Below are 19,183 nucleotides of genomic sequence, written 5' to 3'. Positions count from 1 at the left end.
TGAATTTTGCAGTGTGAACAAGTCGGTCCATCTCACCTAAGCTCTAGAATCTCGTTTCATTCCCTCAAAGTCAAATACTACCTGGAACGTTTAAGGAAAAGAAATAAACATTCAGCTTCCTGTAGGGACAAACTTGTAAATGCAAACTGGTTTAAAACTTGGCAAAGTAGATGAAGTGAGTTGGATTCAACTTACAGTGAGTGAGTGAGTGAGTTTAGTTTTACGCCACACTCAGCAATATTCCAGCTATATGGCGGCGGTCTGTAAATAATCGAGTCTGGACCAGACAATCCAGTGATCAACAGCATGAGCATCGATCTGCACAATTGGGAACCGATGACATGTGTCAACCAAGTCAGCAAGCCTGACCACCCAATCCCGTTAGTCGCCTCTTACGACAAGCATGGGTTACTGAAGATCAATATTCTAACCCGGACCTTCACGGGTCCACAGCAGTATTTTAGTCAGATCATGTCCGTCTGCTTGGTGTGGAAGGAAAGTCTGAAGTGATGCAGATCTTAAGACACTTTTCAATTTGATGAAACCATTGAGCTTAAGCTACAATGCTGATGAACTTAAAAACATAATCAGGACGAACAGGATTCAACTCAGGATGGTGGGTTTACTCAACACTAAAGGGAAGCAACTCTGTGACTGGTCATCTGGTCACCCTGATTTTTAAAAACAATATTTTTCAGTTTTTCAGTATTTCCTGCCTGAGAATCACCTTGTTATAAGAGATGAAAAACAATGAACGTATTTAGAATTTAGTTTTGAAAAGACATGCTATAGCATCATTTGATTTTTATGAGCAAGATTCTATGCCATTTGTACTATGACACAAATTCCCAATTTTGACACATTTTAGTCATCCCTCTCAGACAGGCATGGTTGTGTTCTATCTCGACTGAGTCTGTGTACAGCTACCACAGGCTAGTGTGAGTGAGTGAGTGGGTATGATTATGTAGTCAAGTTGGGAATATAATTCTTCTAATACTTTCACTGGACTACCACGTACCCTAATACTTTTCATGATTTGGAGAAAAATAAATATTTTGCGTATCTAGAATAATTAAAAAAATAAACGAATTTCACTAACTTTGCTCAATATAACCAGTTTGCATTTACAGATTTAAAGAAATCAGTAGAGGCCGTAATCAAGACAGACAATCAATAGCCTATCATTCACAGGTATGCAGGCAGATAGCAACAGTCTACAGGCAGCAACAAGGCGCTTTTGCCCAATGCCACACTGACGTCCCCAATCTACACGTCAAAGAGGACAAGTAGCAGATCGACACAGCAACATGCCATGCCTAGCAGCCGTATTTCACGTGCCCACATGCATCAGGATCCAGCTATACTGAGGCCCCCAGATGCTATTCCAAATGTGCCCCATGCAGGCACAAGGTCCCCAGGGCGATGCCAGTCTACATGTGCCCCATGCAGGCACAAGGTCCCCAGGGCGATGCCAGTCTACATGTGCCCCATGCAGGCACAAGGTCCCCAGGGAGATACCAGTCTACATGTGCCCCATGCAGGCACAAGGTCCCCAGGGAGATACCAGTCTACATGTGCCCCATGCAGGCACAAGGTCCCCAGGGAGATGCCAGTCTACATGTGCCCCATGCAGGCACAAGGTCCCCAGGGCGATGCCAGTCTACATGTGCCCCATGCAGGCACTAAGGTCCCCAGGGCGATGCCAGTCTACATGTACCCCATGCAGACACAAAGTCCTCAGGGGTGATGCTAGGTCTATACTGGGATGCCACAACTTACCACTGGCCTTGGGATAAACTATTTGTACTGTAGCTTCCTGGACAAGGTGAATTATAGGATGTAAATGAAATCATTTCACAAAAACACAAAAAATAAGGGACACAAAAACACACAGTAAGAGAATACAATGCATGCAAAAATGTGATGAATCATCACTTCGGGTGTCAGCTTTGGGGGACGTAAATTAAGGATGAAGTACACGCTTTAAAAAATTGAATGATAACAGCTACAGTTTTCATGGAGACTTTTTTGTTTATTGACAGCAATGGGTTGTTTCTTACACCTCCGTAATAAAGAAACATTGACCTTAGAACATGAGAAATGAGAATGCTCAGCCAGAACCATCCCTGCTCAAACAGACCCAACCCTGTTCAACTAGGACCAACCCTACTTCTCCAAACCTACAACTCAACCATGCCCTGCTCCTCTAAAACCTACGGTTCAACGATGCCCAACCCTACTTTATCAAGACCAAACCTGTTCAAACAAAACCAACCCAGTTCAACCTGGACCAATCTTGCTCTGCCAGGACAAAAGCTGTTCATCCAAACCAAAGCCTGACCAACCTAGACCAACCCTACTCAACCTAGACAGAGCCTGCTCTACCTTGACCAATCCTGCCCAACTTAGACCAACCCTACTCAACCTTGACAGAGCCTGCTCTGTCTTGACCAATCCTGCCCAACATAGACCAATGCTGCTCTGCCAAAACAAATGCTGCTCATCCAAACCCAACCCTGCCCAACCATGCTCAACTTTGACAGATCCTGCTCTACCTTGACCAATCCTGCCCAACATAGACCAACCCTTCTCAACCTAGACAGAGCCTGCCCAACCTTGACCAATTCTGCCTTACATAGACCAACCCTACTCAACCTAGACAGAGCCTGCTCTACCTTGACCAATCCTGCCCAACTTAGACCAACCCTACTCAACCTAGACAGAGCCTGCTCTACCTTGACCAATCCTGCCCAACATAGACCAACCCTACTCAACCTAGACAGAGCCTGCCCAACCTTGACCAATGCTGCCTTACATAGACCAACCCTACTCAACCTAGACAGAGCCTGCCCAACCTTGACCAATCCTGCCTTACATATACCAACCCTACTCAACCTAGACAGAGCCTGCCCAACATAGACCAATCCTGCCTTACATATACCAGCCCTACTCAACCTAGACAGAGCCTGCCCAACCTTGACCAATCCTGCCTTACATATACCAACCCTACTCAACCTAGACAGAGCCTGCCCAACCTTGACCAATGCTGCCCATCCTAGACCAACCCTACTCAACCTAGACAGAGCCTGCCCAACCTTGACCAATCCTGCCTTACATATACCAACCCTACTCAACCTAGACAGAGCCTGCCCAACATAGACCAATCCTGCCCCGCCAAGACCAACCCTGTTCAACCACGCCCATCCACAACCCTGCTCAAGCAAACTTTAGATCTGGACTCGTTTGAGTTGTTTTGGCCAAGAAGGAGAAGCAAATGATACCCAGACTCTGCTATAGACTACAACAATGCAGGCTACAATAAGCTATGGAAAGAATATAGTGCTGTGACAACAGTGAGGTGACAACGCTACTGGTAAACACAGACAACATGAAGTGCCTTGATCACTTCTTCAAGGAGTAGCCCAAGATTTTCACTTGGTCCAAATTTTTGGCAGGGATGCAAAGAGGTTCTGCCAACGGTATATATTGAGCTATGCTTGTCAATAGTAAAATACCTGCCAGGAATATTGGGATCATCCCTAGCATACAAGGCCCATTTATTAAACAAATATGTCTGTGTTTACTAGTAGCATTACACTGAAAGCCTGGGGAAGAGGCACAGTGCAGCAGCAGACGGCCATCACAAACTTGAGAGAGATACCCTGTATGCGAGGGAAGGTTGCATCTCTCATCAGCAACTTCCTGGAGCGGACATTCGTCACCAACATCAGCTGAAGTGCTGGCTCCTCAACTCATTGGAGCCCTCACATTGTTTAGATAATATGATTCAGATTAGGTGATGAGAAGTTCCGCACTTGCAATGACTTTGAAGGTCATATGGAGGATGACAAACGTATGTCTCTGCTACCAGATGCTCTGGTCAATTGTCATGGAGCATGATGAAGTCTGATGAAGTCTGATAAAGGCTGACATTGAAAGCTGAAGAGGTGTGATGCTGATGATCTGATCATAGAGTTTGCCGATTGCTTGATGGTGAAAATTCATAGTGAAAGTTGACCAAGGATGATGATGAAGATTGATGATAAAAGCTTATTGAGATAGGCAAATGATGAGGATTATGTCACACTTACTGATGATGAAAGTTTGTAATGCAAGCTAGTGATGAAATCTTGTTACGGAGAGTTAGTGATGAAAGTTTTTTTGTGTGGAGAGCTGCTAATGAAATCTTGTTATGGAGAGCAGGTGATGAAAGTTTGTTATGGAGAGCTGAAGATGAAAGCCTGTTGAGGAATTGCATGGGTATTCATTGTTGAGGAAGTTGATCATGAAGAGAGAAGACACAGGTTGGTGAATGAAGACTTATCAGTAAGTTTCCAAAGGAAAAAATGAATTTTAATGACAGAGGATGCTCGTCTTCAGCTGATGTCCTGAATCCACGATGCAGACATGAGTTCCAAGTCAGGTTAGCCTTCAATTTCAGGACTATAATGTCTTCACATTTCCTACAAATGTATCATCGTAATGCCAGGCTTCAGACTGAGGCTTAGTACGTCTTCCCACTTCCCACAAACAACATATCACGGTAATCCATATCACCACAGCACTGTAATTCTGCTCCTGGTCTAGCTTGTCACTGGCTCCTGTTTAGCTAGAGACTTACAGATACCATTGTACACATGTATATATCCCCAGTGCTCCCTCCATATCATGGTAATCCTGTAATTCTGCTCCTCGTCTAGCTTGTCACTGGCTCCTGTTTAGCTAGAGACTTACAGATACCATTGTACACATGTATATATCCCCAGTGCTCCCTCCATATCATGGTCTTCATAAAGGCGTAAGATTCAACACGGCAAAGTTGCTGTCAATAAACCAAAAGTTTTCCACATGTACTACTCCCACTTACTTACAACAACTACTTACAGCAATTGTATGAAACAAAACAAAGTAAATACTTTCATGGCAATATCCTGTACTGTTTGAGTTCCCATTCAAATAATTAAAAATCAAAATGAAAGACTTTGATCCCTAACAGGCTGAAAAACTACTTCAGGCTCTCTGAGAGCATCTTATCTCTGCATCTATCAATAAAGAAAAGGAGATAATATTTTTTTTCAAGGTACAAAGGGAAGTAACTCTATCAGGACTTATGAAATGTCTTCTGATGGCAATATCTACCATTATTTCCATGGTATAAATGAATTAGCATTGCTTAGTCATTACTGAAGCATTTCTGTTAAGGCAGTAATGATGTCAAATGATTCTCTGCACATTAAAGATTTCAGTTGCCTATTATTAGCCAAACATGATTTGAGAAAATATATATATGTGCCTCATAATCCAAGCAAATCTATCTAGAGCTGTGATAAGATTACAATGAATTATTTGGTTGTTAATTGTTATTTAATGTATATTGGCAAAGAAACAGGAATGTTTTGAGACAACTTAAATGGATCATGAGACTTTACAGCGGTCAATACAATAATATGCATTACTTATATTGTGCAATTTTCCTGTGAATGTTAACCCATACTAAATGTCCTAACAAAGTTACAAGCCCACTTCCCTGTTAATCAGAAGACATTAACCAGGACATTAAATCAGTTAACTACCGGGTGTTACGTGTATATATCAGACACCGTCCGTGACACAGAGAGTGAGAGGTTATATGTCATTATGAAGAAACATCCTCCACCAATACCAAGGTCAAGGTCAATCCATGTCAGTCAGGAAATCAGAACAAACAGTGTTCTCTATAGACATTCCAAACTTATAGATTGGTTATTCGCTGAACAGCCTTGCTCCACAAAGCAAACAATGATCGCTGTCTATGAAACACACTGTAAGACTACTGTTGAAGTATCACTACATCGTTAACAATCCGGGGCGGTGGGGTAGCCTAATGGTTGAAGCGTTGGCTCGTCACGCCGAAGACTCGGGTTCGAATCCCCACATGGTCACGTGTGAAGCCCATTTCTGGTGTCCCCCGCCGTGATGTTGCTGGAATATTGCTAAAAGCGGCGTAAAACCAAACTCAGTCAGTCAGTCGTTAACAATCCACAGCAAATGTAGGGATCTGTAAACCGCTGTGATAACTTACTGCTGTTGTCAGCTTTCATGCAGGAATATGTCTATACGGGCATTTATTGTCGATATGTTTATCGTGGAGATAAATGTAACATGTTCACTTGGGTGAATAATGTATCGGTTTTACCTGAGAGATACAAGGGGAGGGCTGTGGAAAAACCTCGTGGCGATGTTGTGAAGAATTTGCGTTTGCTCTTAATGCTGCTGATGCAGGTTCGATTCCCCACATGGGTACAATGTGTGAAGCCCATTTCTGATGTTCCCCACTGTAGTATTACAGGATAATTACCACACTTACACACACACTAGGAAGATGGGGCAGAAGATGTAAAACAAAGTCAGACTTAAATTTTCATGGTCCTTCTTACCTCCAGTTTGGGCCTCCTAACAAATCGTGATTGTGATATGTTATCCAGGTTTGAGTTCACTTACATGATGTATTCAATACATATTTACACAGACTGGTGACCCAAGTCTGATTTGTGGAGTAAGGTCAAGGTCATTTCAACAGCTTCATTACAAGCCCTGTTTCAGTTAGATCCAAAAAAAAAACATGACTTGGTTATTTGCCAACTTGCAGACTTTATCCGCTTAAAACAAAAACTTGTTTTTGCATATTGTTATAAATTTGTTTGCATATTATTAACGAAACAATTTCGTCTATAGAGAACACTGGCAGAGCATTCCTCTACCACCAATCATATTGCTAGATCTGATCACATGATCTTACCTTCTCTCCAAACATGACGGACAGTTTGTCCACGATATCGTTGAAGCCAGTTTTGAGAGACTCGTGGTATTCCTTCTGGTCGGTGGTAATCAGCTGTGCATTAGCTTCTAAGGCGTCACGACAAGTATTCACAAATTCCCTGAACACAAAACAGAAAGATATGAACTCAAGGTTGTCAGGATTCACCAAGATACTGAAGCATCACAGATTTACACACAATAAAAGGCAACTAAAAACACCTACCACAGCATTGTACCATGTCCATCATTTTGAACAGATTTTGAAAAGTAAAAGTTGTCCTGTTTTCTAAAATCCAGCCTAAAATCAACTCCAAGGATCACACAGATATTGAACAATAAAATTTAACACCAACTTCAGATTTTTTAGCTGTTATTTTCATGGTATTCTTTGTTGTCATCAGCTTTAGTCTGTTAAATCCAGCATATTGATATCATAATGACCTAACATGCAGTAAGGAGAAGACAAATTTTCAAGGCTTTTAGGTCTACTTTGGTAATCTTTTGTGTATTTGAAGGGTGACACTGAAAATGAAGGTTTTCAAGAAGGACTTTGAATTTTAAAGCCTTCCACTCAACTTATTGATACCATGCTGGCAAAATTCTGATGAGGAATAATATTTCTTCATTCCAATAAAACGCTAAGATTTAACAAAACTGAGGTGCTTTTTCAGCAGTATGAACCTGACAATCTGCTGCAATACTTACAATATCTGTTGAATAAACCTAGTACTACTCACCTAAACACATCTTTCAATGATTCCACCTTCTCTGGTTTGAAGTTGCCAACTTTCTTGGGATCAAGGAAGACCTCTGCATAAGCCAGCGGCCCAGCATTCACCTGGACAGGAAGTACACACATACAATAAAGGCACATACAGGTTAAAGATGACATAAGTCAGCTAACTGTGATTCTCTCGTCAGTGTCTTGTAATTTTAAAGTCTAATGTGTTTATGTCAGGGCATGACAGTCATGAAATCTTAAAAATCTCAAACATCAAAATTGAGCTTAAATTTGTGGTCTGGCGATTAGGTGCCTGACTCTGAGAGAATCTGTACTCTACTAAGAAAGTGTAATCCCAAATATAACATATATTACATTTGACCACTTTCTAGACATTGTGTATCCAGTGCTTAAATTGCGTGTCATGGCACGATAAATGTTGAAATTTTGCACAGGTGAAATATTTTCATTGTGCCCAGGCGGCATGACTAAAATTATAAGAATATTAAACACAATGATTCATTTAATGGAAAGTGCGATATGGAAAAATGCGATATATTTGACCAACTCATACGATGAAATTTTTTTTGCACCTAATCAAACTGTTTATCAGTAGTCATCTTCATGAACATGATGAAGATCTCGATTCTCACCTGTGCATTAACACTACCCTGTAGCTTGAGCTGCAATTTGACAGGGTCACGGTCGGGAGAGCTCAGGATCTCTTTCATTTCGGCTACCTTACACTGCATTTGATCTATTGCGACCTCGATCGGTTTCAGTATGTATTCCTTGCGGTCCTTCACGTCGATACGCTTCTTAACGTACGGGAACGTGTGAGAAGCTGGAACAAATCCAAGTACGGGTTAACGTTGCTTCACACAATATCCCAGCCAGGTCACTGGATGTCATGGCAGACCAACAAAGATAAACGTTAGACAGGTGGTACATGTCGGCCATATTGATGGAACCTTCCATTGAAGCTGCTGGGACAAACAGAATCAGTCATGGCTGACTGCACTTGGTAATATTACAGCAGACTAAATAATCGTGGCTGGACCAGACAATCCAGTGACTGATATGACAATTGATGTATGATATTGGGATATGATGATTTGCATCAACAAGTGGGGTAAATTCAAGATAAGTGTGAAACTTAAACAAGATCCACAGAGTTGACAGGTCCAGGAAAGGGAGACAACTCTGCAGTGTGCCAATATTTCCCAATCTTTAAACTTACAACAGGACACTGGGCACCTATCCTGGCCCACAATCACCATAAAATAAAATATTCAAGGAATCTACAACAATCAAGTTAAGAAAAGCAAGACTTATGGATGTCAACTTCTTTATTGTGAATAACACGACATTTCGGAGAGTATGTTTGCTAATTCATCATGTGAAACGTCGTGATAGTCACAACAAAGAAGTTGAGATCCATACATCTTGCTTTTATTACGCATTCCACTTCTAAATGCCCCGCAAAGATTTGATCCAACAAGTTAGTTCCTACTTAGTAAGATGGTCCTCCGCTTGCATTGTTCATCAATATTTCCGTGGGACTTGCCGTCCTTGGTGAATGGTGTCTCGAACATGAAGCGACGGATGTTGTTATTGCGTTCGTAGTCGGTAAGTCTCTCGGCCAGCTCCTTCTCATCAAAGTAAGGCGTGACAAAGGTCACCTGGATGTGGGCAAATCTTGCATCCAGTTCAGCAGGGTTCACCTTGAACAAATACATCAAAATATTTCATAGATACAGGGACCCCCATCATGTTATGAAGTGAGTGAGATGTTTTTGCTTAACACCACATCAGCAATCTTTGCTGCAACAATGTAATGAAGTAGAGAATATTCATGGTTAAATGTAGAATAGTAGCAAACACAACTATAGTGAGTGAGTAAAGTGTTATGCCCCTTTTAGCAATATTCCAGCAATATCACGGCCAGGACACAAGAAATGGTCTTCCCACATTGTACCCATGGGGAACTGAACCCAAGTCTTCCGTGTGGCGAGCAAAATGCCACTTGGCTACCCAACTGCCCTGAACAAAACTGTACATAATTTAATGATGATTCAGTTGCTGAAAGCCTCAAGTATGGTGAGAGAGTTGAAAATATAACATAAAATTATGGTCAATCAGTATCCTGGCAGACCTAAGGGATGTAACTCTGATGAGAGGACTGCCATAGCACTTAGATGACTACGTCGGCCATGTCTCCTCACCTTGTTGTCCGACTGAATCAGCTTGATGGAGTCCTTCCCGAACTTCTCTGCATACATCGTCTTGAGGCGGTCGCAGATCTCCGTCAGCGACGTCACCTTGGGCTCCTTGTAGATGTATTCTTTGCCATCATCATCTTCGAAGTACGTCTGAAAGTAAAATGAAAGTTCTCGTAACCATGAGGTGAGGTGAAATTGGGTTTAACGTCGTACTTGAGAATATTTCGCTCATATGACGATGTGCATGTGTGTGTACGTGTATGTGCGGCTGTTTGTACTAGCCCAGACTGAAGCTGGTTTTCTAGCGCTAGCTCACTGAGATACCATGCCGCAGTGAAGCATGAATACCCCACTCAGACACATTATACTGACTCCAAGCCAACCAGTCCTTGTTGTACCCATTAATGCCGAGCGCCAGGCGGGGACCAGCAAGTACCATATTTTAACGTCTTTTGGTATGACGCGGTCGGGGATCGAACCCGCGACCTTCCGCTCTCCGGGCGGATGCTCTAACCACTACACCATGGAAGCGGTCCGTAACCATGATGTGAGTGAGTGAGTGTGTATGGTTTTCTACATAGCTTTCAGCAAAATGTCTACCATATAACAGCTGGGGACACCAAGACTTTCATGCATGTTACACATGCAAGGAGTCAAACCTGGTCTTCAGTGTGAAGAGCGAGAGCTTCAACCACTTGGCTACAGGGATTCTGGATAGGCGAGTGGGTAAATCATTCAATTCAATTCAATTCAATTCTTTATTGTATGAAAGGCCATAGGCCCATATACAACAGAGATACATCTTGACAATGGCATATATAATCAACTTTCTAACTAATCGATTCTTTTCTTAACAAAAATGCATTGTAGATAAATAGAGCAACTTTGTGTTGTTTTGGAGGTTCTTTGCAGGAAAGTAAGGAAGACAATAGATTAACTTTGATTTGAGATAAAGACAGTTGCGGTAGATACTTATTTCTTAGATTTTCATATACAGGACAAATAAACATAAAATGAAATTCGTCTTCAATAATGTAACAGAATGGACATAATCTTTGGGTTTTTTCCATAGAAACATATCTTCCACGGTTAATTAATAAATCATTAAGGCCTAATCTAAACCGTATAAAAGCATTGCGAATATTTCTGTATTGAAGGTGAGCAAGATAACACTCTGGCTCAAGCAACGACTTAAATTGACGATATGAATCATATCTAGAACTTTCATTAATAGTTGAATGCCATTCCTGCTTAAACATATCAATAGTCCGCATACAAAACTGTTTAATAAACATATTTGCATTGCCAACTGTCTGTGATAACCAAATACAACCAAAGCCATATCTAAATAGTAAGGTGCGAATATGAGATGTCCAGTTATTCTTTCCAAGATAATCAAGATGTAAAAGCATACTGAAAGCTTTTTTAGGTAAACGATGTCCAGGCATATTAATTATTTTACACCAATATTTTAAACAACGACAATAAGATGATATGTACAATGGGAACCTCCCACATTCACCATAAACCATAACATTTGGTGTTGACAAACCAACATTTAGAAACTTTTTACAGGCAAGCAAATGAATTTTTTCTATGGTATAATACTCTTTAAAACTCCATATTTCAGATCCATACAGTAAAATCGGTTGTATCTGAGAGTCAAATAAGTTGAAGTAAATAGTCGATGGAACAAGACCGAGCATAGGAACAACAGAGTGAAGTTGTGAAAGAGCTTTCTTTGCTCTCCTCACCAGGTTAAGTACGGACTTATTCAGATTCAGCGTATGGGTAAACAATATGCCAAGGTATTTATAATCAGTCACAACATTCATACGTTTATCTTTAAAAAAACATTTCTCTCTAGCCGACAAAGGACCACCTCTACGGAATATAGCGATGTTTGTTTTATTTAGATTCACACTCAACTGCCATTTATCTGTATACGCTGAGAGTATATCTATTTGATTTTGAAGACCAATTACAGAGCTGGACATAAGAATGACATCATCAGCAAATAATAACATAAAAAGTTCGATTACATCGGGAGAAAGTTGGATGCCATGTTTACCAGACTTCAAGATATCTACATATAAATCGTTAATGAAAAAGGAGAAAAGTAAAGGACTTAAAGTACATCCTTGACGCAGACCGACAGGACAATCGAAAAAGTCACTTACACCATAGCCACAGCGGACACATGACTTTACATTGGAATACATCGATCTTATGATACCATACATTTTGCCCCTCAAACCCCAATTTCTTTAGCATTTCCACATTCTACCTCTATCTACAGAATCAAACGCCTTTTTGAAATCTACAAAAGCTACATACAACTTTCGCTTGCTAAAGGATAAATATCCCTCAATAATAGCATACAAGGTAAATATATGATCAAATGTTGAGTAGTCCTTTCTAAATCCTGCTTGAGGTTCCGGTATTAAATCTCTCATATTCGACCATTGTGTTAACCTACTGTTGATAATAGATGTAAAAGTTTTACCTAGAATACCAGTAATCACCCCACATCCCAATCTGGGTTTTATTCCCCATATCAATTAAAAGCTCCAGACAGGCTTTTCAAATTGTGTGATTGATTGAAATTGTCTGGTTTGAAGCTGATGTTTGACTTGAAACATCTTGACATATTATTCAGAATCACCATACTTTATAAAAGCGGCAAACCACAATCTATTCCTGCAATACTGAAGCACGGTATTCCACTTCCTCATTGTCATATCTTATCAGAAGACCAATGAAAGACTACCTGGTCAGATTACCTTGCAGTAATTTGTATTGATCTGTAAACCTTGTCAAGTTTATAATACAATTGTTAATTGTATGAAATTTCTTAATTGTTTCTAGTTTCACAAATATTCATTTGCATACAGATTTCTAAGTTATCTTGATGTTATAATTAAAAATCGACATGTAACAGTGTCTCCATGCCTCACTGTTTAATATTATCAGAAAGACAGAAAAAGACTTTACCTGGCCGAAGAAAGCAACCCTGTAGTATTTTCCCAGCAGCCTCCTGCCGGAATACATGACCTCCATGACCTTGTTGTAGGCACCGGACAGATGGTCGTAACTCTCTTGAAGTTTCTGGAACATAAAACACCAGATTATAGTCACTCTGGTGAACCTAATTCACATGGGTGATGATGCATCAAGGATCATAATTTGGTACAGTCTGAGGTTTGAACCTATGATGAGCGGATCCTGGTAAGCTAAGGGAAGCAACTTTTCACAGTGTCAAGCTGCACCTTAGACCAATAGGTCATGCATTAAGAGAGTGAGTGAGTGAGTTGGGTTTAACACTGCTTGGAAGGAAATTCAAGGTATATTCAAACCTCTCTGTGTCAACCTCTGCTGTGTTGAATTTAAGCCTGTCATGACGTAAAGGGTCAGATTTAGTGACCACTTAGTGGTTGTCGAAGTAAAAGGTTGGTCCCCCTTATGAGCAAGCGAGTTTGGTTTTACGCCGCTTTTAGCAAAATTCCAGCAATATCACGGCGGGGGACACCAGAAATGGGCTTCACACATTGTACCCATGTGGGGAATCGAACCCGTGTCTTCGGCGTGACGAGCCAACGCTTTACCCACTTGGCTACCCCACCCCCTTTTGAAGTCATCATATTGTGGTTGTGTTGAACCAGGGATAAGCTGAGGTGTTTGTGTGGGTACCTCCAACTTTGACCTAACAGTGTTTCAGCTTAATTCAGGTTTGGTGAAACCCAGGTAAACCACCACTTTATTGGAACCCACGAACAAGAGCATTCATACCAATAATAAAGGATTTCTCTTATGCTAAAAGGATGCAGCAGAGCTAGCTGCAGCTTGTTAGACAATTGAGCTACATGTGCCACTCTGCTGTACCTGTGATAGGCCAACAACTGTAGCTCACCTGGAAGTTCCTTGTCTTCTCATAGATGGGGATGATGAGTTTGTAGATCTCCCCCAGGAGCTCGTAGCGTTCCGCTTTCTCTAATGACCTTGCAGCCTGCTCCAGGAACTCAACCAGGGTTTCCTGAAATACAGCATACATATATATAGAGAATACTTAACGATGTCCCGTGTAATACCATATTTATAAAACAGGTGAATGATTTGGTATCTAACGAGCGAAAGCGATACCAATACCATTCACGAGTTTCATAAATATGGTATTGCACGGGGCATAGTTTAGTATTTTATTTATTACTCACCCAACATTAGCAAAATAATATCAAGCAAAATACCTTGTTCCTAAGAATTCAATGAGTGTGATGACTCTCAACTGTCTGCGCGTCAAGGTCTAATACTATTATGACAGAGGTATTAGCATTGTGGCGTCATAACTGTAAACCACTTTGGCGTCATACGTACGACATCACGTGATGTTATTACACAATGTGTAATAACATTGTAAAATTATTAAACGGGTGAGTAATACAACCCATAACATTACAGTAGAAGTATTTCTTCAACATGCACAGCAGTGAACAGTACAACCTCCTGTCTCACATAGATGTGCCCGATAGTCCCACCCCCACATACTGGAATGCCCAACCTCAAGTGCCGGACTGCCCAACTCCCTAAGTCAGTTTCTGGACAGCTCTTTCGGACAACCCTTCCGAATATAGGCTGAATCACATCCCAAATAATGGACTGTGCCATGTTCAGTGATACACCAGCTTTTCCCAACTGTCAGAAGACCCCATCCCGAATACAAATTTATCCTTCTCCCAAATAAAGATTGCCCCATCCCCAAAGCCAAAATTACCCTATCGCAATACCACACTGCCACACTCCTAAAGCCAGAATTAACCATCCCCAATACCAGACTACTCCACCCCAACGCCATACTAGCCAATCCATATGCCAGACTGACCCATCCCCAAAGCCAGACTGCCCCACCCCCAAAGCCAGACCACATGCCAGACTGCTTAACCACAATGTCATACTGGCCCACTCACTACCAGACTGCCCCACTCACTACCAGACTTCCCCACTCACTACCAGACTGCCCCACTCACTACCAGACTGCCCCACTCACTACTAGACTTCCCCACTCACTACCAGACTGCCCCACTCACTACCAGACTGCCCACTACAGACTGCCCCACTCACTCCAGACTGCCCCACTCACTACCAGACTGCCCCACTCACTACCAGACTTCCCCACTCACTACCAGACTGCCCCACTCACTACCAGACTGCCCCACTCACTACCAGACTGCCCCACTCACTACCAGACTGCCCCACTCACTACCAGACTGCCCCACTCACTACCAGACTGCCCCACTCACTACCAGACTGCCCCACCTCCTCTACCAGACTGCCCCACTCACTACCAGACTGCCCCACTCTCTACCAGACTGCCCCACCAATACCAGACTGCCCCACTCACTACTAGACTTCAGACTACCAAACTGCCCCACCCAATACCAGACTGCCCCACCCACTACCAGACTTCCCCACCCACTACCAGACTGCCCCACTCACTACCAGACTGCCCCACTCACTCTACCCCAGACTGCCAGACTGCCCCACTCTCTACCAGACTGCCCCACTCACTACCAAACTGCCCCACCCAATACCAGACTGCCCCACCCACTACAAGACTTCCCCACCCACTACCAGACTGCCCCACTCACTACCAGACTTCCCCACTCACTACCAGACTGCCCCACTCACTACCAGACTGCCCCACTCTCTACCAGACTGCCCCACTCACTACCAGACTGCCCCACTCTCTACCAGACTGCCCCACTCACTACCAGACTGCCCCACTCTCTACCAGACTGCCCCACTCACTATCAGACTGCCCCACTCTCTACCAGACTGCCCCACTCACTACCAGACTGCCCCACTCTCTACCAGACTGCCCCACTCACTACCAGACTGCCCCACTCACTACCAGACTGCCCCACTCACTACCAGACTGCCCCACCCACTACCAGACTGCCCCACTCAATACCAGACTGCCCCACCCACTACCAGACTGCCCCACTCACTACCAGACTGCCCTACCCACTACCAGACTGCCCCACCCACTACCTGACTTTCCCACCTCAATGCCAGACTTCCCTGTCCCACCCCAATACCAAATTAGCCCTCCCTAAATGTCAGACTGCCACACTACCAGACTGCCCCACCCACAACCAGACTGCCCCACCCACTACCTGACTCCCCCCCCTCTCTCCATACCTCCGTGTACTGCACATCCTCCATGCCGGAGTCATCCTTGATGCCCGACTCCTCGATGGCGATGTTGGGGGAGACGCGGCTGAAGGCGGTACAACCCTGAGGGTACGCCCCTGAAACAGTCACACAAGCTCATGTTGTAGTGCTCTACAGTTCACAGTGGGGTGTGGAAAGAATGTGATAATTTATCTCTCAACACAAAGAGGTTTTCCAAATAACCCCAGTTTACTGCTACATCTACATCCCAGTCACAGGTTCCCTGTGAGGCCAGAACATACGTCACCATGGTAACCAAAGACAAAAATCACATTAATTGATGCTGTAAAAATACTTTATAACAATTTATTAGACACAACTATTTATTTCTCCATGTCACGAAAGTACAACAAAAACTTGCACTTTTTACACAAAAATCCCTACTGAGAGTAGAAACATACTGAAGATGCAAACAAGCAGCTGGAGTGAGTGAGTGAGTGAGATGAGTTTTACGCCACACTCAGCAATATTCCAGCTATATGGCGACGGTCTGTACATAATCGAGTCCGGACCAGACAATCCAGTGATCAACAGCATGAACATCGATCTGCGCAATTGGGAACCGATGACATGTGTCAACCAAGTCAGCGAGTCTGACCACCTGATCCTGTTAGTCGCCTCTTATGACAAGGATAGTCGCCTTTTTGTGGCAAGCATGGGTTGTTGAAGACCTATTCTACCCCGGATCTTCACAGGTCACAAGCAGCTGGAAGCCTTGACATGACAAACCCAATGGTAACATAAAAAATATTATCAAACATTATTGCTGAAATGTGTCATTTGTACAGAAACACCCGAGTCAGCAATATTCCAGCTGTGTCATGGTGGCCTGAGTCTGGACCAGGCAAACCAGTGATTCAAATCATGAGCACGATTCAAGCTACCAGGGAGGATGTAAAAAACACATAAACACTGCTTGGTCCTCTTTAGTTGGGTACTACATCCCTGGTCGAATAATTGTTATATTGTGCCACTGGCTAAATAATATCTGGTTATATTTCTGAAATGTGATTTCCTTTTCTGTCCATTGACAGTAACAATACACAAGAGTATATGCAAGATTCTCAAACAGTAACCAACAAACTGAAATCAATAAACATGAAATGTTTCAACTAAAACAATCATTCAATAAGATATGATACCATCATTCCAATGTTGTTTGTTATGCAAAACATTGACAATGCAACAATACAAAACACGGCATTTAATAGTTGGTCAAACCGAAAATTGGGAGATGACAATACATGTTATGTTCAACTAATATATTTCTATGTGGCAAACATTCCCCCAAACCCTTACCATTTTGGGGGCTGCTCTTACAAAGAGATGTTAGTTGTACAACTATCGCAAGTCAAAAATAATTTGTGATCGCCATAGTCCTAAAATGGCTTTGTGAAGTTGTATACAGGTATAATCTGTATTTATTCATCCTGTGTTGTGCCTTGATAAATACTTCATACAAAATTATGTATCGGATGTATAGCAGTATAATAGCACACCCTGCCTTTTATCAACTCCATGTTATCAGACAATGTCATGTATAATCCATATCACACTAACTTTACCTTAACAGCTGACAAGTTACAGTGAAATATGGACATTCGATTATCTAAATTTGTTAAAAGTATATAAAGTTTAACTTGTGTTGACAAGTAACCAATTATTAACAGAACTTTGTACCCTTTACAGAGGCAGATCCAGGAATTTTCAAAGGGGAATGGGTTTCAGGGGCTTCGAACCCAATGTAGTCTTAAGTCATTTTAAAAAAAAAAGGGTGTGTGTGTGTTTGTCGACACCCCCCCCCATCCCTGGATCCGCCAGTGCTTTATACAGGCTAATTAGGGGACAGCTTAGGAAAGCGAACTGCCCCTTTAGTGAGTGAGTGAGTTGATGTAAAACTGATCTCAACTGTCTTGGTGGGCCCTTCTGGACTTAGACGATACCTAGGGTATGTCAAGTTATTTATGAGGCAGTAAGTTAAGGGGTATGTCTATTCATATCCACTCTTCAAGATATCTACCAATAATGGTCAGATGACAATTTTTCCTTTACACCAACAAGTTCTGTCTTAATATGGGTCTTTCTATAGGGTACATATGTACCACAAGGTTACCCAAGATGGGCAATGCAGTTGCATGAATGACATCAATCAATTCACAAGCAAAATGGTTAAAACATTTGGTAAAAATGATGCATGCTTGATTTTGAACTATATAGCAATGATAGTTAACAGGTGTAGGTACATACCCTTTTAAACACTCTTCCTTACGTAAAGATAACAGCCTCCAGATATTGTCTTACGATTCAAAATGATAATGAAGACTCATAACAGTTAACGAGTTAACCAGTTAACATCTCTCTATCGTTGTCACTGTCTGCAAGTACCAGTACACGTGTTGTTTTGAATGATATGGTACCATAAATTGAGTAGATGGTGTAACATTTTCTCATAAACAGTGACTGTAATGTCATCTGAAGTCTTCTTTGCTGGTTGTTTGGGAGCGTATGGGTACTTTGAGATTCAGTTGGTACCTCAGGCTAAAAAAAGGGTGTCTCTTAAATTAGGGCTGACGACAGCCTGAACAGCATAGCTTCCTTTAGACAAGAGGAAGTAAGTACTTACTAATGTCTCTTCAAACCTACTTCAACACAGAAGAAAAAGGCAAAAAGAGAATAAGTACTGCCAAGTTTTGGAAGCAGGTGCTACTGGGAAGGTTAAATACTTCTAATTTAAAAGGAACAAATTAATCAGATCTCATGAATTAAGCTGAAACCATGCACTTGGGGGCATATTTCTGTAGAATTTGTTTGCTATTTGACGCTGCACTTTCTAGCAATATGACCATGGTTTGTAAATAACTGGGTCTGGACCAGGCAATCCACTGATTGAAGACCAGAGAATTGATCTACGCATTAGGGATACGATTACAAGCATCAACCAGCATCAGCCAATCAGCAGGCCTGATGCTAGTCGCCTCTTATGACCACCCAGATGTTCACAGGCTGTATTTAGATAGTGATTCATCCGGGTGGATCAATACATGGAAAATGGTTCTGATTTTGCATTTATGTATTACAGAATCTAGACCAGGATGCTGTTTAACACCACAGTCAACTGGTTGTGAATGCTGTAATGTATGGGCCAGTGAACCAATGCTTGAACAACACCCTGGGTGTGACACGGAGCCAAACGTCAACATCAGATCAATCCTGA

The 19,183-nt window shown here is 42.2% G+C and overlaps 1 protein-coding gene across 16 annotated transcripts in view; it reads right to left on the bottom strand.

Moving 5' to 3' along the window:
* The window catches only part of LOC124277341 (dedicator of cytokinesis protein 9-like), a 186,773-nt gene that overhangs the window by 4,791 nt on the left and 162,799 nt on the right, over window positions 1-19,183 (bottom strand). For 14 of the 16 annotated variants that reach the window (XM_046712995.1, XM_046713012.1, XM_046713029.1 and 11 more), the window contains 8 exons: window positions 15,937-16,046; window positions 13,652-13,774; window positions 12,736-12,849; window positions 9,745-9,891; window positions 9,033-9,243; window positions 8,173-8,363; window positions 7,536-7,636; window positions 6,779-6,917 (listed from right to left, as the gene is read on the bottom strand). In XM_046712995.1, coding sequence (XP_046568951.1) covers window positions 6,779-6,917; window positions 7,536-7,636; window positions 8,173-8,363; window positions 9,033-9,243; window positions 9,745-9,891; window positions 12,736-12,849; window positions 13,652-13,774; window positions 15,937-16,046 — 1,136 coding nt within the window. Of the gene's footprint in view, window positions 1-36; window positions 82-1,779; window positions 1,817-6,778; window positions 6,918-7,535; window positions 7,637-8,172; window positions 8,364-9,032; window positions 9,244-9,744; window positions 9,892-12,735; window positions 12,850-13,651; window positions 13,775-15,936; window positions 16,047-19,183 lie in introns of all 16 variants that reach the window. The other 2 variants (XM_046713045.1, XM_046713053.1) reach the window with 2 other exon arrangements.

Source organism: Haliotis rubra, unplaced genomic scaffold (genome assembly GCF_003918875.1).
Source record: "Haliotis rubra isolate DU_JTF1 unplaced genomic scaffold, ASM391887v1 Scf106, whole genome shotgun sequence".
Classification (NCBI taxonomy): Eukaryota; Metazoa; Mollusca; class Gastropoda; order Lepetellida; family Haliotidae; genus Haliotis; species Haliotis rubra.
Note: the sequence above shows the minus strand (reverse complement) of the source record. Positions and strands in the feature narration are given on the sequence as shown.